The sequence below is a fragment of the Mus caroli genome, unplaced genomic scaffold, assembly GCF_978045245.1.
Source record: "Mus caroli unplaced genomic scaffold, Mus_caroli_1 scaffold_4, whole genome shotgun sequence".
Taxonomy (NCBI): Eukaryota; Metazoa; Chordata; class Mammalia; order Rodentia; family Muridae; genus Mus; species Mus caroli.
Genome location: NW_028227259.1, coordinates 114,384,458 through 114,406,620, shown reverse-complemented (window position 1 = coordinate 114,406,620; position 22,163 = coordinate 114,384,458). Strand labels below are relative to the sequence as shown.

At 44.4% G+C, this 22,163-nt stretch overlaps 1 protein-coding gene across 1 annotated transcript in view; it reads right to left on the bottom strand.

Annotated features, from left to right (window-relative positions):
• Pole (DNA polymerase epsilon, catalytic subunit) overlaps positions 1–22,072 on the bottom strand; it is a 54,528-nt gene extending 32,456 nt beyond the window's left edge. The window contains exons 1-25 of the mRNA XM_021162898.2: positions 21,976–22,072; positions 19,023–19,164; positions 18,527–18,607; positions 18,128–18,172; positions 17,900–17,992; positions 17,279–17,433; positions 14,937–15,078; positions 14,540–14,620; positions 13,896–14,003; positions 13,305–13,415; positions 12,994–13,079; positions 12,670–12,789; positions 11,174–11,306; positions 10,849–10,962; positions 10,364–10,576; positions 9,961–10,068; positions 9,099–9,227; positions 8,916–9,018; positions 8,683–8,829; positions 8,237–8,382; positions 5,502–5,650; positions 3,955–4,047; positions 3,620–3,764; positions 1,194–1,351; positions 716–911 (exon numbers count right to left, since the gene is read on the bottom strand). Coding sequence (XP_021018557.1) covers positions 716–911; positions 1,194–1,351; positions 3,620–3,764; positions 3,955–4,047; positions 5,502–5,650; positions 8,237–8,382; positions 8,683–8,829; positions 8,916–9,018; positions 9,099–9,227; positions 9,961–10,068; positions 10,364–10,576; positions 10,849–10,962; positions 11,174–11,306; positions 12,670–12,789; positions 12,994–13,079; positions 13,305–13,415; positions 13,896–14,003; positions 14,540–14,620; positions 14,937–15,078; positions 17,279–17,433; positions 17,900–17,992; positions 18,128–18,172; positions 18,527–18,607; positions 19,023–19,164; positions 21,976–22,037 — 3,060 coding nt within the window. The 5' untranslated portion in view covers positions 22,038–22,072. The remainder of the gene's footprint in view (positions 1–715; positions 912–1,193; positions 1,352–3,619; positions 3,765–3,954; positions 4,048–5,501; positions 5,651–8,236; positions 8,383–8,682; positions 8,830–8,915; positions 9,019–9,098; positions 9,228–9,960; positions 10,069–10,363; positions 10,577–10,848; positions 10,963–11,173; positions 11,307–12,669; positions 12,790–12,993; positions 13,080–13,304; positions 13,416–13,895; positions 14,004–14,539; positions 14,621–14,936; positions 15,079–17,278; positions 17,434–17,899; positions 17,993–18,127; positions 18,173–18,526; positions 18,608–19,022; positions 19,165–21,975) is intronic.
• Positions 22,073–22,163: the final 91 nt, after the last annotated feature.

The window sequence follows — 22,163 nt, the reverse complement described above, 5'->3', positions numbered from 1 at the left end:
AAAAAAGAAGGGGGATGGAGAGACACAGCTCAACAGTTATAGTTAAAAGCATTTGTTGCTCTTATAGAAGACCTGGTTCGGTTCCTAGAACCTACACAGCAGCTTACAACTGCCTTGTAATTCTATTTCCAGAAGATCTGATGCTGATCTCTGGCCTCTGAGGGCAGCACACATACACAGTGTATACAGATACATACAGTCAAAACAAACAAACAAACAAACAAAAAAGAAATTAAAACAATTAAAAAAAACCCCAAAGACTTCAAAAATCAAAGAAAATGATTTGGTAATTGGTTTTTTTTTTTTTTTTTTTTTTAAAGATTTATTTATTTATTATATGTAAGTACACTGTAGCTGTCTTCAGACACTCCAGAAGAGGGCGCCAGATCTCGTTACGGATGGTTGTTAGCCACCATGTGGTTGCTGGGATTTGAACTCTGGACCTTTGGAAGAGCAGTCAGGTGCTCTTACCCACTGAGCCATCTCACCAGCCCGATTTGGTAATTGTTAAGTGTTCCTCTGATGACTTGTTATTGCCATGCGGGCACTCTAAAAGCTAGGGAATTTTAGGGTACCAGAGCTAAGGAAGCTAGGGTTCAGCAAACTGATCCAGGTTCATCTGTTACCTGATTCTCCAGGAGCCTACTATGCAAGTCCAATTCCTTGACAGAAGCTCACTCCTGAGAACCAGCTGAGGAGGCAGGTGGAGCCTTACCTTGCTATAGAGCACATCTAGCCAGTAGTCAGCCACTTTGGCCACAGAGCCATACACTTCCTCCAATGTGCTGCCCTTGAGGAAGGCCTCAAAAACTGAGGACTGGAAGATTTTAATCAGCTGCAACTCCCCTCGGCGTTTCACCTCAAAACCTTTCAGTTCAGCCAAGGAACCATCTTCATTGAACACAGCATATCTGAAAAGCAAGGGAAACAACAGAAAAATGAACCTCAGGTGCTGGGTGCTTTCTGTCTCCTTCTGCTTATTTGCTTCACTGCCTGACCCTCTGGTCATCTCTGAGGCAGCAAGCAGCAACCTCTCTCAATGCTCGTCCCTTAGGTTGATGCTTTAGCAAACTGGAATGCATTGAGGGACCACCGCTCCTCACTTTGGCTTCAGGTCTATTTTCTTTCCTGAATCTTTAGTTTGTCCATCTACTGCATTTCCTTTCCAAAACATAAGGCTCTGGGATTCCTACCTTTTCTTCAGCTTCTTGCCTTCTTCCTTGGAGGCTGGAAGGATCATAGCAAGGTATGGTCCATCGACTTCAAAAAAGATACTGTTCTCAGAGTGGGTGACATAGGTGAGAGACGAAGGCTCTGTTAGTTCCTGGTACTGGTGGTTGGTAAAGCCTTCCTAAGAATCAATAACAGGAAAGGTAACCTCACTCCTATAGGCTCACAGCCAGGACCCACCTCTTCTCCTCAGGGAGTGGATAGGTCAGCAAATAAACTCTACCAGACAATGGACAAAATGGATAGCAGACTATAGAGGGTCTGACAGCAACACACCAAGACTCAATTGCAATTAACATATGCTCTATGTCTCTATATATGTAACCTGGGAAAGGAAAAAAAGAACACAAAAACACATCAAGAGTTGCCGGGGTTTTAGTAGAATAGAGAGAGCCTTGAAGAAATGCTTCATTCCAGGGCTAAGAGAGGGAAAATACAAGATAAAGATAAAGCTGGAGTATCTTAAACTTAAAACATCAAGTAAGAAAATGATCCAAACACAAGGTCTAAAAAGGAAACAGTGTATGTCCTTGTGGCCAGGAACAAATTGAGCAAGAAAAGGCATGAGGACCATACTGGATTATCCTCATAAGTATAAAAGATGCCCGAGAATCCATGTTGCTGTAAGTCAGTCAACGGACATGCAGGGCAATATAAATGAGAGTCAGATAACTAACCCTCATAGACTGCAATGAGCAAGCAGAAGGATGGGATAAGCAGCAACCTGCCATAAAGCTACTGTAGCACAGGAGACATGCAGTGTTGCACGTGACACTGCTGATGAGTGCGAACAGCAGGACTCAACAAAGGTCAAGGGACATTTCAAAGCGTGGTGGCCCTGACACGTGACTGTGGTGGCTCATCTAACACACGTTCAGATGTTCTTTGATACTCCTCCCTTCAGGGAGGACGGTCATTCTTGGGAGTGATTACTGAGGAAAGGACAGCATGTGAACAGAAACATGGGGAACCTCCCTGTGGAGGCACCTGGCTCATGTGGGCAACCTGGTGATGGAGCCAGTATCTCCAAAGATGAGGAAGTGATGATCAGGTATTACCCCCACGATGTTCCTCCAGGGACACTGTCGAGAGACTCTGTGTGGAAGCATCACCTGTCAATAAAAAGCTGGTGGCCTATTAGCTGAAGCAGGACTAGAAGGTGGGACACCTGGCAAAGAGAGAGAGATTCTTGGAGAGACAAGAGTGGGAGATTTCGCCCTTGACTTGGAGGAGATAAGACTAATGGAACCGAGGAGACGTAACTAGCCACGTGACAGACACAGACGTAGAATAGAGGGGTTATATAAGTTACAAGCTACTAAGGGAATAAGCCAAGGCTATGGCCTAGGCGATCTATTTATAAATAACAGAGTCTCAGAGTCGTTATTCTGGGAACAAAGAAGCTGGATATAAAAGCTTGTGGCTACAACAACCTTATAATGAGATCTCCAAATTGACAGCAGAAAACAAAATTTCAGATCAGCAAAGACCAAAGACTATCCAGGGTAAAGAGGACATAGTATGGGAACCTAGAAACTGGAGATTCCAAATACTATGTAACTTAGCCACAGGGTATGTCAACATGCATTTCTTCATTTTGATGACTGTATGCTTCAGGCAGACACTTTAAAAGCAGCCTGAAAGGTATAAAAGAGTTTTCTACAGTATCTGTACATGGTATATGTGCATGTGGAGGCCAGGTTGACACTGCATGCTTGCCTCAACTCTTCCTCACTTTGTTTTTTTTTTTTTTTTGGTTTTTCAAGACAGAGTTTCTCTGTGTAGTCCTGGAACTCAGAAATCCACCTGCCTCTACCTCCCAAGTACTGGGACTAAAGGCATGTGCCACCATGCCTGGCCTCACTTTGTTTTTTACAACAGGGTTTCCCATTGAACTTGAAGCTCATCAATTTGGTTAGGGTTGCTGGCCAATAAGGCCCAGGCATTTACCTTTCCTGGGTCCCCTCCCTCAACCTTTCCGGGTCCCCGACACAGCACTGGAACAAAGTGTATGCTGCTATGTCAGGATTTTACAAAGGTACTAGGGCATCCCAACTCAGGTTTCCATGTTTGTATGACAGGCACTTTACCAAGTCATAGCCCCACTCTTCTTTAGTACTCTTTGAGACTTTTGTATAAGTTTAAAATTGCTTTGAAATAAAAGTAATAGCAAAAGTATGGTTCTGTGAAAGTGAAAATACCTTTCTTTGCAAGTTGAATCTAACAGTCTTACCATGACAGCTGAGGAAAATAAGTAAAAGAATGTTACAGATGGGTGGTTTTTGTAGAGGGCCAAAGATATAGAACTGAGATTTTTTTCCAAATATCCACACTGGGGACAGGCCAGAGGTCAGAATTATATGTGTTTACTTGCTGCACGCCCACTCACCTTGACCATGATGTTCAACATGGCACCAGGATAGGAGATGGTCAGTTTGGGTTTCTTTGCATTGGTTGTCTTGATGACAAAATTTTCAGGAAAGCTATTGGGTAGGACGCACCATATTCCGTCCGTGTCCAATTCTAAAGGCCTCCTTCAAAGAAAGGAATAAAATTCACGGATACAGGGCAATGGCCCCAAGTCCTTAGAAGCCAGGTGTTAAATACTTCAAATATGACAACATCAAACCCACTTCTGTCTTCTCTGTCTTTATAACTACTTATCACTGCTCCTCCTGTGCCCCTGTGGCGCAAGCCCAACAGCCAACCTCAGGTCACACTCACCCGATCTGCTCAATCAGTTCTCTTGCTTGGGTGATGATGTTGGCTCCTGTAAAGCAGACGATACCAGCCATCTCCATGGAATACCAGCGAGCTCTGGAAAGGACAGACATAGTCTATGGTGAACAGGACTGACAGGAGGCTCCCTCCACAGGGAATCAAAGGAAGGAAGAGATCCCCAGGAGAGATTATAGAAGCAGTCAAACATATTTGAAGCAGGACAGAACTAAGGTGGAATTTGGCTTTGTCCTAGGGGAACTTCTATCCCTAGTTTAGGGTGGACAGTGTGGCTCATAAAGGGTTAACACGTCACCCATCAGTTCACAGTTTCATAGTCCTGGGACTCTCAATCCCACTCTACTCCATCCCATATCTTCTTCATTCTTGTCATAGCTCTTCCCAAATCCTACCCTCACCCACCTACTTCCAGAAACTTTTTTTTTTTTTTGGTTTTTCGAGACAGGGTTTCTTTGTGCAGTACTGGCTGTCCTGGAACTCACTCTGTAGACCAGGCTGGCCTCGAACACAGAAATCCACCTGCCTCTGCCTCCCAAGTGCTGGGATTAAAGGCATGCGCCACAAGCCCAGCTCCAGAAACTCTTAAAGTGCATATCCAGACAGCTGTCCCCAGCTTCCTGCCATCCACCTCATCCTCTGGGCTTGGACCTCTTCCCTGTCCCCTCTTCATTCTGACCCAGCAGCATTTAGCACATCCACTCTCACTAAAAATCAGCAAATACGGCTAGTTAAAAATGGGTCAGTGAGTAGATGCACTGTTACCAAGATTTATGATCTGAGTTAGACATGATGTACTAACATGGTAGGAGAGGGTTGACTTTGGAAAATTGTCCTCTGACCTCTGCATGAACACTGTACTGTAGTATGTGTGTGCCCACATCCATATCCAATTTTTAAAACCCCCAACATATAAACACAATCAAATACGACCTCCTCACAATCAACTCGTCAGTTTTCTTTCCTTTTCTAAGGAGCTACAGGTTGAAAGTATTCTCTTCTTTTATGTTCCTGAACATCCATTCTACTCATGTTTCCCTAGAGGACCCAACTAGCTTTGTCTAAGGCAGAGCCCAGGCCCTACTGGCCACACCACTCAAACCATGTCCTATTCTCTCTTCCTAGAACAGTCTCCACATTGGCTGTGAGACCTCAGTCCATCAGTCAAGTTCTATGCTGTTCACTGACCATTCCTCTGCGCACCCTTTAAATAAACTGATGGTATTAAACACCTTAAAAGCCTTTCTACTGCAGTGAGGATACAGTGATATAAACGTCAAAATAACCAGACTTATCTCCAGCCTACTGTGCTTCCACCAAGTGTCAATAGAAAGTAGTGTCTTTCTCAACACCTAGACCCAATTAAACCCATGTCACCACCAACATGGTGTGAGCAACAACATTCCCATTCATACCCATCATCTGCTTGCTCCATCAATAGCTGAACTGCTGCCCCCAAACCCCCACCTTCTTGCTTTTTTGCTGTCATGTCTTGCTCATTCCCTCCCTATTCATTTACTGCATGTGGCCCATACCCTTTGCGCATGACATAGCCGTAGAAGGAGTTCAGGATGCACTTGTGCGCCAGCTGCAGTGAATCGTAAAGGATCTCCATGTTCTTGCAGCGCTTCACCTCTGATGCATCGCCCACCTCTACAGCTGCCGAGAGCTTCTTCTTCCACACCTGGAAATATACTGGGGAGCCTAAGTACCTTCTAGCTGCTCCAATTTCAGTCCACAAAATCAACAAGCATAAATTTTCAATATTAAAAACTTTCATATCTGTACCTAGAGAGATGACTCAGTGTGTCTTGCAGAGGACCCGAGTTTGTTTTCCAGTATACACATTAGGGCTCACAACCATCTGTAACTCTAGTTCTAGGGGATCTGATGCCCTCTTCTGACCTCCATGGGCATCAGGTACACATACATATATGCATGCAAAACATTCAAACACATTAAAAACAACAGTAAAAAAAAGAAAAAAAGAAAAAAAAAAAGAAAAGAAAAGAACAACTTTCAAGGGCTAGAGAGATGGCTCAGCGGTTAAGAGCACTGACTGCTCTTCTGGAGTCCCTGAGTTCAATTCCCAGCAACCACACGGTGGCTCACAACCATCCGTAATGAGATCTGATGCCCTCTTCTGGAGTGTCTGAAGACAGCTACAGTGTACTCATACAAACAAAATAAATACATAAATTAAAAAACAAACAAACAGGGCTGGTGAGATGGCTCAGTCGGTAAGAGCACCCGACTGCTCTTCCGAAGGTCCAGAGTTCAAATCCCAGCAACCACATGGTGGCTCACAACCATCCGCAACGAGATTTAGCGCCCTCTTCTGGAGTGTCTGAAGACAGTTACAGTGTACTTACATATAATAAATAAATAAATCTTTAAAACAAACAAACAAACAAGACTTTGAAACCCAGAGAACTTGAAAAAGGATAATGAAGACCATGCCCTCTTTAGACTGACCACCTGTTAATAATACCGTAGCACACCTCCTTCATCCCACGTGTCACTGTTCCCCACAAAATGAGTACTTCTAGTCTACTAGGCCTCCCATCAATATCGTCATCTTGATTTAAAAACAAACCCAGCACAGGCCTTTAATCCCAGCATTTTTAAGGCAGAGGTAGGCAGATCTCTGACACCAGCCTAGTCTACAGAGCTAATTCTAAGAGAGCTGGGGCTACCCAGAGAAACCCTGTCTCAAAAACAAAGCAAAATAACATAAAAGAAACAAAGCCAGCCAACTATGGGCTGAGATCTATGAAACTAAAAGACAAAACAAATTCTTAAGTAATATTAAGGCCGGGCTGTGGTGGCACACGCCTTTAATCCCAGCACTTGGGTGGCAGAGGCAGGCTAATTTCTGAGTTTGAGGCCAGCCTGGTCTACAGAATGAGTTCCAGGACAGCCAGGGCTACACAGAGAAACCCTGTCTCGAAAAACCAAAAAAAAAAAAAAAAAGTAATATTAAGAACTTGGTCAGAGTAATGAGAGCCTGAATAACATGGAAAATAAAAGGCTTTGAAGAGAGCAGTGACAGCTGCATAACATATGCCACCCAAGTATACACATATAAATGTTAACTTCATGACATGACACCTCACCACTATAAAAGGAGAACCAATAATAGTGAGCAGAGTGATGGGGACTGTGCATCAGAACCATGCAGTGCAAGTGACCACAAGCGGGAATTTCACCAAAACTAGCCTCAAGGGATGTGCTCTCAGAATATAAACTAGCTGATAAAACATAAAACTTTCACTTTCTAGTAGGAAAAAAATTCAGGTAGCTCCTGGTAAAAGCATTATTTCTTATAGAACAGAAGAAACCATCTAAACCTCTCTACAAGGGAATAAGTTCTACACCAGGAGATAAAATATGTACATGAAAACATTTCCTGTGGGGCTAGAGATGGCTGTTCTTCCATACTACACAGGTTTGATTTCCAGCACCTATAGGGTGGCTCACAAATGTCTGTATATCCAGTTCCAGAGGATCTAACACACTCTTCTCATCTCCACAGATACTGAGCACACAAGGCACATAAGCATACATTCAGGCAAAACATCCATACAGATATAATAATAATAATAATGATATTTTATTTTATTTTATTTTTTTAAAGATTTATTTATTATATGTAAGTACACTGTAGCTGTCTTCAGACACTCCAGAAGAGGGCATCAGATCTCATTACGGATGGTTGTGAGCCACCATGTGGTTGCTGGGATTTGAACTCTGGACCTTTGGAAGAGCAGTCGGGTGCTCTTACCCACTGAGCCATCTCACCAGCCCAATAATGATATTTTAAAAGAGAGAAAAGAAAAGTTACTTCCCTAATTCTTCTAAATCAGAGGTTAGCAAACCACAGGGTTAATTCCAGTGTGTATGGTGGCCTTAGAGTCGTACGGACTACTTTCCTGCTTGTCCTGGGAAAGCAGTACAACTCACGGCCGTATCTAGCTCAGTAAGACTTTGTCAGCTCAGCTAGTGTCTTCTGTAGGTTCAGCTCTACATAATTATTTCTGAAACAATTTCTCAGCACAGTTCCAAGGGCTCAGGCCATGACAAACAATCTGCAGCCTCTCTGGCCATTAATCCTTTACATTTATAGACCACCGTGCACTTATTATCCAAATGCATATGGCAGTTCACAGGATGCATATGGAAACCCACAAACTACAGCTACAGACCAAGGTGTTTCCACAGAGCCAAACCAAGATCCTCTCACTTCAGACACCAGTTTATTTTGACCTACCTTGTGCAGTCCTTTGAACTCATAGCGCCTGTCTCTGAAGGCCCGCACTGTGTCCACATAAAATGAGTTTTCCCGCTGGCAGATGGTAGTTAGACGCTCTTCTACCTTGGTCACATGGATCTTCTTATAGGCTTTCCGGCAATAATCTAAGACAATTCAGAGTGTTGGGACTGGTAGCTGATGCTGAGGTAACATAAACGAATGGAAAACCCAGACACTGCTAATTATCATTGTAAAAGAGAACAGTCCCGAAGGGCTAGGTACTTGATACCAAGACTGTGACAAAAGGGTACTTCCTGAGCCTTGTAAGGAGAAATAAAGAAAGGAACCCTCACAGAAAGAACATAATTTAAATCTAAAACCCTACTGCCCTGGAACTGCAATGTGCCCATACCTCTGATCCAAGGAGCCACTGCTTATCAGGCTGTGGCTCGCCAGGTGCTCACCTGCCAGCCTCCTCTTCTCGTATTTAGCCTGTTCTTCACGGGATAGCTCGTGAAAGGCCCGTGCTGGCCCCTCTGGAAACAAAGGGGGAAACTTCTCCGACTCCAGCTGATGCTGAATCCGATGGTATTCACTGCGACTGGCTGGCACTGGAAAGAAGTGATGGGACAGGTTCCAAGATCAGAGTCTAGGTCTGTCCTGACCTGCTGAGCACCCTTTAGGGCCTGATACTCACTGAATTCTCCCCTCCACTGCCAGGCCATCTTCCTCTGACAACTTGCTCCAGGCTTATTGAAGTCACAGGCAGCACAGGTAGCCTCATCCACTATGGCAGAAGGCTAAGAAAGGAGGGGAGGGTTAGAAATCAACTTGGGCCTGCAAAGAGCGGTGACTTATGATATGAGAAGGGAGGTCTTACCTGTAGGCGGTTGGTAAGAATTATGTTAGGATACATGGCCCCCACATCTAGATGGTAGATTAGAGGACACTCAATTCTGTTAGGAACATCTTTTAGGGAGGTGAGCTTGGTCTTAATCTGCTCACACACCTACAGAGAAGGGAAAAACAAAGGGATGTTGGTGCCAACGTAAGAACTAGGTGCACGCCAGGCATGGTGGTGCATGCCTTTAGTCCCAGCACTTGGGAGGCAGAGGCAGGCGGATTTCTGAGTTCGAGGCCAGCTTGGTCTACAAAGTGAGTTCCAGGACAGCCAGAGCTACACAGAGAAACCCTGTCTCGAAAAAACAAAACAAAACAAAAAAAAAAAAACAAAAAGAACTAGGTGCACTGGGTGGTAGTGGTGCACCCTTTTAATCCTAGCACTAGGGAAGCAGAGGCAGTTTGATCTGAGTTCAAGACCAGCCTGTTCTAGGTCTAGAGTGAGTTCTAGAATAGGCAGAGAAATCATGTCTTGAAAAAACAAAAAACGGGCTGGAGAAATGGCTCAGTGGTTAAGAGCACCGACTGCTCTTCTGAAGGTCCTGAGTTCAAATCCCAGCAACCACATGGTGGCTAACAACCATCCATAACGAGATCTGACACTCCCTTCTGGTGCATCTGAAGACAGCTACAGTGTACTTAGATATAATAATAAATAAACCTTTAAAAAACAAAAACAAGAACCAAAACTCAAAAGAATGAGGTACAATAAAGATAATGAAGATAGAGTGGCAAGTCCAGAAGGAGTCAGACGAGAATCACATCAAGAGCCTGAGATGCTTTGGCTATGTAAGAAAGAGCAGAGCCAAATGTAGGCCAACCCCTGCTTCCTAGATGGCTACCTCTTGAAAGTTGGTGGCTTGTTCCACAGGCACCTTCTCTTCTTCTTCAATTGCGTGGCGCATAGTCTTCTCAACTCGTTGCAGCAGGAAATCAAAGGCTGCAGGATTCTAGGATAAGACACCATAGGACACAGGTCAGACAGAGCTTTCAATTTCCTGCCAGTGTATCACATGGCAGGAGGTGCCTGAGAATGCTCGGCAAGTATACTGTGTCTTAAAAAGCAGTGAATGGAAGCTCATCTTATATAAGGGGTATGGGAGTAGTACTGAGCCCGAGAAATTGCCACTGACAGAAGTGGCCTATGGGAGAGATAAAGATAAGATTGTTTAGGCTGTGGCTTCTTGGGTTTTGCACAAGTATGGGAAGAAGCAGAACCCCAGAAGACCTAGAAAGGAGATATACCATCCTAAACCGGCAGGGGATATCACTTCTGAAGACACCAGACTCTAGTGCCTCCACATGGCCCCCGACGTAGGTCTCAGCATCTAGCACGTGGCCATCATCTGTCAGCTTGTTGAACTCCTGCTCTTGCTTATTGGGGAAGATAATGTTGGCATGGAAAGCTTGCACCATCAGCAAGGCTTCACACAGTGTCCCGGAGCCCTTCCGCAGCACCTGCAGGGAAGATGCACCATGTAGCTGTGCATGCCCATCCCAAATTATGTCAAAAGCCCTGACTCCTAGGCAAAGTCCACGACCACCAGAAAGTCATCTAACCTTGACTCTAACGTGGAAGGAAAGTTGTACAGCCAGTAACAGAAGGCTCTGCTTTCTGTGTCTATTCACACATTGGTGCCCCAGACTCCAGGAAGACTCCAGTGATGCCACCCATAAGAGTTCACTATCTGTCTCGCGAATCATTCCACCTCAAGCATCAGAGCACTCACCTCATCAGGTTCCATGGGAATAATGGTGCACAGGGCGAATATGAAGGGGTGGACGTATTTCATGTACAGGTAGTAAGTAGCCACAGCATCTGACACTGAGTAAGTGGCCAGAGTCTGAGGAGAACATCAGAGAGCAAGACCATTAAAAACCAAGGGTCCAAGGAAATTCATGAAATAAAGAAAGCAAAGTTGAGGAAAGAGGCAAGGCTGAGCAGGAGTACACTAGGAAGGAAAAGCTAGTACCCATATCTCAGGTAACCGAGCCTCTCCAATCAGAATGTCTCTCACTTCAGGGATACATAGGAGAGCGAATGGGCTTACGTGCCTGGAGCTGTTCAGTGGCCATACGACACATGTCCTCAGGGTCCAGCTCTACAGGGTCATAGCCAAGTTTGGCCTTGGCAGCTGCCTTGAGATTATGACTGCCCACAGGAAGGTAACTGTCCCTCTTCACCCACCTGGAAAAAACACAGATTCTAGAGATGATGGTAACATAAAGGCTGGCAAAGCCAGACATAACAGAAAAAGGTAGGTTTTGGAGACATTCAAGGAACCAATGCCACTTGAGCCTCCACTTGACTCTCAGGTGCACTCACAAAGTACATGTAAATATCAGGGCATCCTGTGTACCCTTGCCTCACCCTCCACTTTCAGGAGAGAACTCAGCTTCTTGCTATGGAAAAATAAAAAGGAAACACACCAAGAATCACTAGGCCTCTCTATGCCTCTCAAACCTTATTGCATAAACTACCTGTCCATCTTTCCTCTTCTTACATTGTCCTTTCAGTATGAGCTCTCTCAACAGCACCCTCTTTAGAAAATGTTCTCTAGGGCTTCGGAAGATGGCAGGGGGTAAAGCACTTGCCATACAAGCATAAGGCCCTGAGTTCAGAGCCCCAGCATTCATGTAACAGCTAGGGACTGCTCTGCCCAGTGGCCACATCTAGTCCCTACCTCCCACGACCTGTCCTAGCAGCTGTCCACTCCCTCTGCAACTTCTCTGCGGCCCCTCCTCTGCAGATTTTCAGGCCTTCTCTCATTACACTTCTAACCTTGCTAGTTCACCATCTGTTAGAACTTTGATCAACCCTAGGCTTCTTGGTGACACCATCTAGGCTTGGGCTTCTCCAAGTGCACAAAGACTTCCACATCAAGATGATTGCAACAGAATCCTCTCTTACCTTAAATTTATTCTTTCTCATTCCAAGTCAACTGAGCACAGAGACTTTAGGAACCTATCCATCCTTAAGGCCCCAGCCTGCACTAGCAAACCTGAGTGTTGCTCTTTCTTTACCAATGAACCAGTCCCAACCTCTTGGCTTTCCTCTAACCCAAGCAACAGATGACCTCAGACAACCTCAGAGGCTGATGGAACTCATGTCTTGGCCCAGCTCAGATGCCACCCTCTTCAGCTAGCTCTTTGCATTTGTGTGTTCAGACCTGCCTTCCTACCTACATGGACCTATGCTTCAAAGACCATGACTTCAATACCTGGGATGCCTACTTGCTTTCAGTCAGCATGAAGTATACTGAGCTTATCTTGAAACAATATAACTTGTGGGACCAGCCTCATCTGACTTCATCTATGCAAGTATCAGAACCTTGCTTTTCTTTTAGCCAAGCTTTTCCACTTTACAGGCTATTGTTTATATTCTTGTTGACTTAACGGAAGACTAACAACAAGCAGACAGCAAATCCCTATGACCCAAAGCCGTTTCTTGGAGGCCAATCACAATCGATGGCCAATAGTCTGTATAAGAAGCCTTTCTATATCACTGATGGGATCACAGTCATGAGCTGCCTCCTATGTGGTATACATACCTGAGGCAGTCCATGTGGATGCACTGTGGTGCCTTATATTCCCCCTGGCTATCCTTCTGGAAGCCTATCTCCTGGTACATGCTGAGGCCATGAATTGCTGCCCTAGCCTCCACAAATGGCCTAGCAACAAAAGAGACAGGCAATGGGGATAAATGAGCCAGTTCTTCCTTTGATCCTCCTTGTGTGTAGGCAGACTGCTCCCAGGAGACACTGGTCACACGTACTTCTCTGTGAAAATGAGAAAGCCACCGACAGCAGCAGGCAGAGCTGCTCCTCTCCCACCCTTCCCTGACACAATTACCCACAACAGGAAGCTAGACTCACCAGTCAAAAAAATCCCCATTGTAGGTGACCATAATGGTAGGTTTGGTCTCCTGGATATGCTCAAACCATCTCTGGATCAGATGGACCTGAGCTCAACAAACCACAGAAGTCAGTGGAACCCTTCTTCTGCTTTCAGCAACTTGCCAGGACTTCCCCAGTCTTAGAAGCAGCAGCCTCTGTCAGCCCAGATGCCCAGGACCTGGCCTTGGCCATGGAAAGGGAAGCTGAACAAGCACCTGAGCCCAAGAACCAGCTTGCGCCTTGCCACCTTATACCAAACACCAGGCAGTTTCTATAGGAAGTCTCTTTACCTCGTCGGGTTCATTGAAGACACAAAAGGGCCCTTCATATTCTGGCTTAGGGGTGAACTCAAAATCTTCAATATCTTCTGAAACAATCTCCCTGTTAGTGATGAGGTAGCCCTGGTAAAGTTCATGAGCAGACAATGCAAGTCAGCCACAAAAAAGCTGAGACACAGACTCCTAACCCACCCACAAGCCTCTCAAGAAAATAATTTCAAAGAACTCCACAAAAACATAAAGGTAATCTGCCTATAATCCTAGCACTCAGAAGGCAGATGCAGGAGAACCACCAAAAGAATGAGGCCAAGGGGGCTGGTGAGATGGCTCAGTGGGTAAGAGCACCCGACTGCTCTTCCGAAGGTCCAGAGTTCAAATCCCAGCAACCACATGGTGGCTCACAACCATCCGTAACGAGATCTGGTGCCCTCTTCTGGAGTGTCTGAAGACAGCTACAGTGTACTTACATATAATAAATAAAAAAAAAAAAAAAAAAAAAAAAAGAATGAGGCCAAGCTGAGTCACAGGTGAGACCCTGCCTCCAAAACAATAGCAAAACTCCACAAAAGCATTCTAAGTTTCCCAAAAAGAGATTCTGTTCACCTGGCCATCAATCATATAGGAGATCATCATGATCTGATCGGTCTCAGCATCAGGGAATTTGAGGGGCAGTTTGGTCGTCTCGATGTCAAATGCCAAAACCACAGGGTCCTAAAAGGACAAACTATACTGAGAATTCAGGTCTGGATACATCCTTTGGACACCCATATTCAGCCCTAGGTTCAATCAGCAGCACCACAAACAAAATGGGGTATGAAAACAAAAACACACAAGGAATGAAGCTACTGGTCAGACCACCTCCGTCCCAAAGCTCCGTAGCATGCACTATCTCACTTGAATGTTAGGTCAGCACTAGCAAGGGACTGTGACCGGGACAACATCTTCATCTTGGAAACAAGAAAACTGAAGACAAAGATTTTCCCGAGGACTAAAAGTGACACCTGAACTCGATTCTTCACTTACAAATCTACTTCTCACCAGTCATTTGGCTATCAAGCACCTAACCAAAAGCTCAAGGGTTCAAATCTAGCTTAATTCAAATATTAATATTTGTGGCTAACACACAAGTGCACAAATATGTTTTTAGGTTAAAGACTAGTGGAAAAAAAAAAACTACTCCCTAATTGTTTTCATAGAATCTTTAAAGAAGAAATATACTTTAAGACTAAAGAAATGTAAACACTTACAGGTCGTTCAACAAGATCATCTCGTCGGGTGATTTCCACAGGAAAAGCATTTCCTCGAAATCTAACATTGTACCAGTGGGCCTGAAGGATAAGGAAGTACAAATTAACTAAAGAGTTCTCCATCCAGAAATGTCTCTCTCTCTAGCAAAAATGTTTTAATTACATTTACTTAGTGAGTGTGTGTGTGTATGCACTCTGTAAGTCAGTGCACAACTGTAGGAGTTGTCTCTCTTTCCACTACTGCAGGTCCTGGGGATCAAACTCACGTCATTAGACTTGGCAGCCTTAATCCACCAACTCCAGCTGGCTCCAGCAAAATCAATTTTTGTGCAGATTTATCCATAGCTCCCCTTGGCTCTTAGGAACTTAACTCGAGCAACAACCACCTTCCCCTTACCACATGGATTCTGAGGTCAATGGAGAGGCGAATGTGGTAGGGAACATCATACTCCCGCATGTCCACTATGTTGTCCAATTGGTCAGCTATCTTCTTAGAGGTTTCCTCCTCATCAGTAATTACACTGCCACCTTGCAGAATACTGGTAAATAAGCAAGGAAAGTCACTAACTCAATTATGATCTGCAAGGAACTGGGGAGTGAAGACTAGAGTCCAAACTGAGCAAACACAAAGGCAGCTGAGGAGGCTGTAAGGACCAGGGTCATCTCTCAAGAAATGGCCTTGGATCACCACCCAACAGAGAAAAGAAAATTCAGGTATGCTGGAGATGTGAATATTTTACATGACATAAGTTAGATTTTGCACAATAGTTAGGAGGACCTTGGTGTGGCTATTCCCAACGCATCCTCTCTACTAGCAAGTTGTTCCATGCGAGGGTGAAAGAGTAGAGTTGGTTCCACAGAGACTGTGGAGAGCTGAAGTTAACAAATGTGGCCTGACAGGCAGTGGTGGCGCATGCCTTCAATCCCAGCACTTGGGAGGCAGAGGCAGGCGGATTTCTGAGTTTGAGGCCAGCCTGGTCTACAGAGTGAGTTCCAGGACAGCCAGTGCTACACAGAGAAACCCTGTCTCAAACAAAAACAAAAACAAGTGTGGCCTACCTTTGCAGAACATCCCTTTCTTTTTAAAATAAGGATGATAGTAACTAGATTATCCTATAGGAGTGATGTATTAGTGAGATATCATAAAGCATGCAGCGTAAGGTATATTGAAGTGACTAGGTAATGCCAACTACTTCTATAAAAGTCTTACATTCAAGTAGAAAACCTTACACTGGAATAGCCACTCAATATCCTGATAATTGGGAAGCAAAGGCAGGACAACTGGTTTAAATATAAGGCCAGCCTGGTCTGCATAGTGTGCTCCAAGCTAAACTAAGCTATAGTGTGAGACCCTGACTCCAACCAACCAATGAGCCACTGAACCAAGACGCCAACCAATTAAAGGAAAAAAGGGACAGAGGGAAAAGCTCAGCAGCATAAAGCTCTAGGTTCAATCCTTAGTCACACACACACACACACACACACACACACACACACACACACACAAGTTAAAATAAAACAATACGCTGGGCGTGGTGGTGCACACCTTTAATCCCAGCACTCGGGAGGTAGAGGCAGGTGGATTTCTGAGTTCGAGGCCAGCCTGGTCTACAGAGTGAGTTCCAGGACAGTCAAGGATATACAGAGAAACCCTGGCTCAAAAAAAAAAAAAAAAGAAACAAACAAAAAACAAACAAACAAACAAACCAATACGCTCTATCACTCTAAGCTTAAAATTAGATGGCTTTGCAAGAGAAAAAAAAATGAGGACTAGGAGATGACTCAATGGTTGAGAGCCCCTGTTGCTCCTGCAGGAAACCTGGGTTTGATTCCCAGTCCCCAGATGGCAACTCATAACCGTCTGAAACTAGTTCTGAAGACCTAAGTGTCCTAAGTCTCAAATTGATTTTAATTTATTTTTTTAGTGTGTGTGTATGCGTGCCACAGTGGACATGTGGAAGATAAGAGGCCAACATTGGGTGTTGGTCCTTGCCTTGCTTCTTATTGAGATAAGGCCTCTGTTGTTTTGTTGCTGCGTACAGTACACCAAGCTAACTGGTTTGTGAGCTTCTAGGAATTCTCTTGTCTCTGCCTCTGATCTCACTGGGATGACATAGACTTTAGCTTTATGTGCCTTCTGGAGGTTCAAAACCTGCCCCCATCTCTGCTTTCTTTTTGAAACAGGGTCTCTCTACAGAGCCTTGCTGGCTGCAAATTCGGAGATTCGTCTGCCTATCTCCTGAGTGCTGGGATCAAAGGCATGTGCTACTTCACCTGGTTCTAAATGAACTCTTTATCAGAAGACTGTGATCAGTGTTTCTGAAATCATGTAAGCTTAATTTCCCAAGACTTGTTTTGTTCTTACTTTGCTTTTCTGTTATTAATGTGCCTAAATATTTAATAACAGTACTTGGTGTTCTGCACTTAAAATTTCTTTGTACACTCCAGGTTCTCTGGAGAAGACATCGATAAAACAGAACAGTTGATACAATTTGTAGACTGTGTTAACGTGGTGGAGGGAGCACTCTAAAATATTCTCACTGCTATAGCAACACAATTTTAGGGCCACAAATCTTGCCTATGTAAGAGGGGCTTAATCACAAAACAGAACACAATCTTGGGAAGCCAGTGTTTATTTACACACGCCAAGCATCCGGGGAGTCTCTCTGAAGAGTTCCTGCCTCCATTAGCTTGTTATTCTAGAGTAACTGGCACTTTGCTCTTGAGAAGGAAAGTTACCTGGAGAGCATCGTTGTGTACTCATCACTAGCATGGTCCTGCTCTCGGTTCTTCTTCACAGCAGGAGAGATCTCCTTTCTCACTTTGACAAGGTCCTCCACAGTGTGGAAGGACAGCTTGATGTAACTCCGCTTCAAGCCCACCAAGTGATTTGGCTGTAAAGTAAAAGGACAAGCTGAAGGGTTGTGTGGAACAGGAGGGTAAAGACTGATAAGTAGGGGCTGGAGAGATGGCTCAGAGGTTAAGAGCACTGACTGCTCTTCCAGAGGTCCTGAGTTCAATTCCCAACAACCACATGGTGGTTCACAACCATCTGTAATGAGATCTGATACCCTCTTCTGGTGTGTCTGAAGTCAGTGATTGTGTACTCAAATAAATAAAATAAATAGATTAAAAAAAGAAAAAAAAAAGACTGCTAACTAAACACATACAAGTCAAAGCACCTAGCTTACTTTTGCATGTGGTACCTGTAATATTACCAAAGTTCCTTAAAGATAGCTTTGGGGGCAACTACCACCCCTCATCCTCCAGGCTGTCCCACAACCCAGTAAATGACCCGACCTTCTACCTCATCCAATACTGTCTGTTTCACCTGCTTCTGGAAGGCCTGGGAATACTTACCAAGTCCAGATCTTCTTTGGGCACATTCTCTAACTTTGCAATTTTTCCCTGAAACTTCTTAGATAGAAAAGATGAAACTTCTCGATCACAGCCCTAAATTAGGATCAGAATTAATGTGTTTTCCATTAGTAAGATCCATCCCCTAATTTACCCATATCAGTTCTGAAACCCACCCAGGAGAGTAAGGAACAGATCATTTGACCAGTTTCTACAGCAGGACAGACTTACCTTTCTCGCTGCAATGTAGAAATATGGCATATAGGGCAAGGCCACCTATAAAAACCATCAAAAGGGTGTGAGAAAAAAGAAAAAAGGGAAAAAAGATTTCAGAGTGGCAAGTGATGAGCAACCTGGATACAAGGCACCTTGGACCTTGATAGCTTTTTTCTTTTAAGATCTATTTACTTATTTTTTTATTTCACGTGTATGGGTGTTTTGCTTACATGTATAGCTATATACCAAATACATGCCTGATAGCCACAGACAACAGAAGAGGGCATTGCGTTTCTTGGAACTGGAGTTACAGACAGCCTTTCAAGTATTGGGAATTGAACAAATACCCTCTTAGTTTAAACAACTTACTTGTCACAGATAGGTTTTAGTTTTAGATAGGAGTCAAGGACTTACCTTAAATCTGCTTCCATCATCTTGAATGAAGTAGTAATCCACCGCGCTGACTAAGCGTTTGTCTTCATCTAAAATCTCAGTCTGTAAGAGAACCATTGAACAGGAGCATGTTAACCTCTACAAAGCCTAGGAGCTCTTTCCAGGCTACCCTGTGAGACCCTCAGTACTCTGTAGACGGAATCCTCACACCTATCCCTTTACTTGTTCCCTTACACAAACACCACCTTTGTAAGAACTACAGTCTAACGGTTCCTCGGTGGGGATTCTTCTCAATTTTCTTTAATAATTCTTGAAAGCTTTCTGCTGAGAGCTACCAGCACTTTGTGGCCTCCATGTTAAACAGGAAATGAAAAGCATTTCATAACCAGGTCTCTCAGACGTGCCTTCCTCTGCTCTATCTATCACTCATCCATTAGATAAGGTGATGTTTACAGGAAGAGGTACAGCCATGCCCTAGAAGCAAAGGATGAGCAAGCAGTGTTCATACAGTACATACAGGGTGCATGTTGATCAGCCAGCCAGTCCTTTCTCCAGGCTCTTTCAGCCTTTCGAAACCAAACCGTAAGTCCATCTTATCTGTCCACTGGCTCCGTTCCAGACGTTTGAGTGCTGAGACTGAGGGAGAGGGACCGTCATCCCTGAGTAAAAGAAGAGAACCAGGTTTCAGCATTCAGACCCCTAACTCATCTATGTTTTACTGTTGTTTTGCTTATTTATTTATTTATTTATTTATTTATTTTTGCTACAGCGTCTAACTGTAGACCAGGCTGGCCTCCAACTCACAGTAATCCACATGCCTGTTTCTCAAGGGATTAAAAGTGTGTGCCACCACATTTGATGTCTATGTATTTCTGATATGGTATGGCATATACATTCCTGAAAAAACATCAAGGCTGGTAGAAGGCTCAATGAAAACAACAACAACAACAACAAAACCCAGCATTTCTAGGAAAAATACAACAAAGGCAACTCCCACCTCAAACCTCCCTGGCCTTTAAATTCCATTCCAATGAGTAAGCTGGTAAAATAGACTACAAAGCTGTTTACCCAGATGCCACCTCCTCCTAATACGGGTTCCTCTAAGCTGTCTACCTCACTTTCTATTCAGCCACAGTACAAAAATCTAAAAGATGAAAGTACCAAAGACGACTGCTTACAGATTACCTCAGACAGTGTGAAAGCGCTCTGAGCATGCATTCTCAGTTCATTTTCATGATAGCACCTATGAAGAGGGCCATCTAGTTCCTCACTCAATGAATATGGAGGCAGTTACATATAAAGCCCAATCTTTATCACTACCTACAGCTTCAAGGAAACACGTTCACCTCACAGGACTGATTCAACGATTTCACCAGCCAATCCACATAAAGCACATGGGGCGTAGAGCATAAGCTAAAAGCTATTGCTAAGAGTACACAGGCGGCACAAATTGGGTTATATATATATATATATATATATATATATATATGTGTGTGTGTGTGTGCGCGCGCGTGAGTATACATACATACATATATGGTCTCTAAGTTGGAAAAGGGTATATCTGGGAAGAATTGAGAGGAGTAGGGTATGTGTGTGAATATAACCAAATTCTTAAAAACAAAAGGTTTCTTTTTTTTTTTTTTTTTTTTTTTTTTTTTTGGTTTTTCGAGACAGGGTTTCTCTGTGTAGCCTTGGCTGTCCTGGAACTCACTTTGTAGACCAGGCTGGCCTCGAACTCAGAAATCTGCCTGCCTCTGCCTCCCGAGTGCTGGGATTAAAGGCGTGCGCCACCACGCCCGGCTAACAAAAGGTTTCTAAAAGCTTTTATTTATTTATGCAACAACAACTTTCCATCTGCTCAAGTACATGGAAAAGTTGAATGACTAAGGGCACGTCCTTAGTTGATGATATGTCCTAGTGGTAGAGTATGTGAGGTTCTGTATTCCACTTCTAGCCTCGTATACACATGTAATATATAAAGTATATATTATATATCCAACATACAATGCCACATGTAATTTGTAATAACACAATTATATAATGCATAAAATCTAATATACATAATATGTATATTTATATATGCACATCAAATAGTTGTGAATGTAGATAAAGTACTTCACATCTCTCATCTCTAAACTGAAGTCTAGCATGAACATAACAGTATGAGTACTGCCCACCTCACGTGGCTTTCCATGGCATCATGGACATGAAGAAGTCAACACAGTAACTATCGTTACTGTTAGACTGAGGCTTGGATGTATGAAAAAGAATATAGCTCCTTTTTCTAAATCAGGAATGAGCTTGGTAGAGCAAGGAATAGCCTGGGACCAGGGCCTTGAGGGCACTGTGGATCCGGATCCTAAGAAATCATCTTTTCCCATCCTAAGGGGCTGTGGTTATCTGTCCCAAGGCTGCTACCTGCTCTATGACACTGTCCCCTCCACCTTTCCATAGAGGCACAAAACCTCTATGTAAGACACTGTACTTGGGGGCTTGAAGAAATGGCTCGGGGCTGGAGAGATGGCTTAGTGGTTAAGAGCACTGACTGCTCTTCCAAAGGTCCTGAGTTCAATTCCCAGCAACCACATGGCTCACAACCATTTACAATGTGATCTGACTGGTGTGTCTGAAGACAGGACAACTACAGAGTACTCACATACATAAAATAAGTAAATAAATCATTAAAAAAAGATGCTGTACTTCCTAATAAACTTGCTTGCATAAGCCATCACTCTGTGTGACACCTCCTGATCCTGAGTGTTCTTATCTCCTTCTCCATCTCCACCTCATCCCCCTGGCCATCACTCTCTCAGGAACCTGTCACTGAACAACTGCTTACTGGTCCAGGTCAATTACCCTGGCTGCTATGCAGGTGTTGTACAGCAAACCCAGGGCTTCACATAGAATAGGAAAACACTATCACTATTCAGCTCTAAACGGGCTTCCACTCAATGAGTGCTCACATTCTGATACACAGTCTTATTCTGCCACAGTGTCACCAATCTCTATATACGATATCCACATCAGTTTCGTTTGTCACCATACTCTAGTATCTCTTGCTGATGTGATGCGTAAGGGTTTCGGCTTTTGGTGGCGCAGCTGCCCACGGGTAACGGATGCTTCTTTAATCCCAATAAATTGGTTTACTTCGCCGAGCTGGTCTAGACAGAATCTTCCTTTACTTTCCCCGTTCCCTTCTTGTCTGATGAGAATAGATGTTCACCCCTAGTCAAGTCACACGACAGGCACAGATATTTCTAGAGAAGCAGGCTGGGCCACGGAGTTGAGTTAGCATCTCAAGAAAAACTACAGAAACCACACAGGGCGAAGACGGGAGCCCGCCCGGTCCACCGCGCCGCGCGCCAGGCCCGCTGCTTTCCCCACCCTGAACCCCTGGACACGGCGCCCGCCCAAGCTTGCTCCGGCCGCGGCTACCGCCAGCGCCTTGGCAGCAGGACACCGGCTCTCACCGGCTGCCTTCGCCGTCCGCGCCCGGCTCGGGGTGCCTCCGTCCACTGTTCCTGAGGACCATCGCGACCCTGCAAAGCTCCGTCAGGCTCCGGGGAGAATTTGGCGCGCTCTCCACGTGCTCTCGCGAGGCTACCGCTTCGGCCAATGAGAAGGAGCGGCCTCAGATGGACCTAGCCGGGGTCCGCCC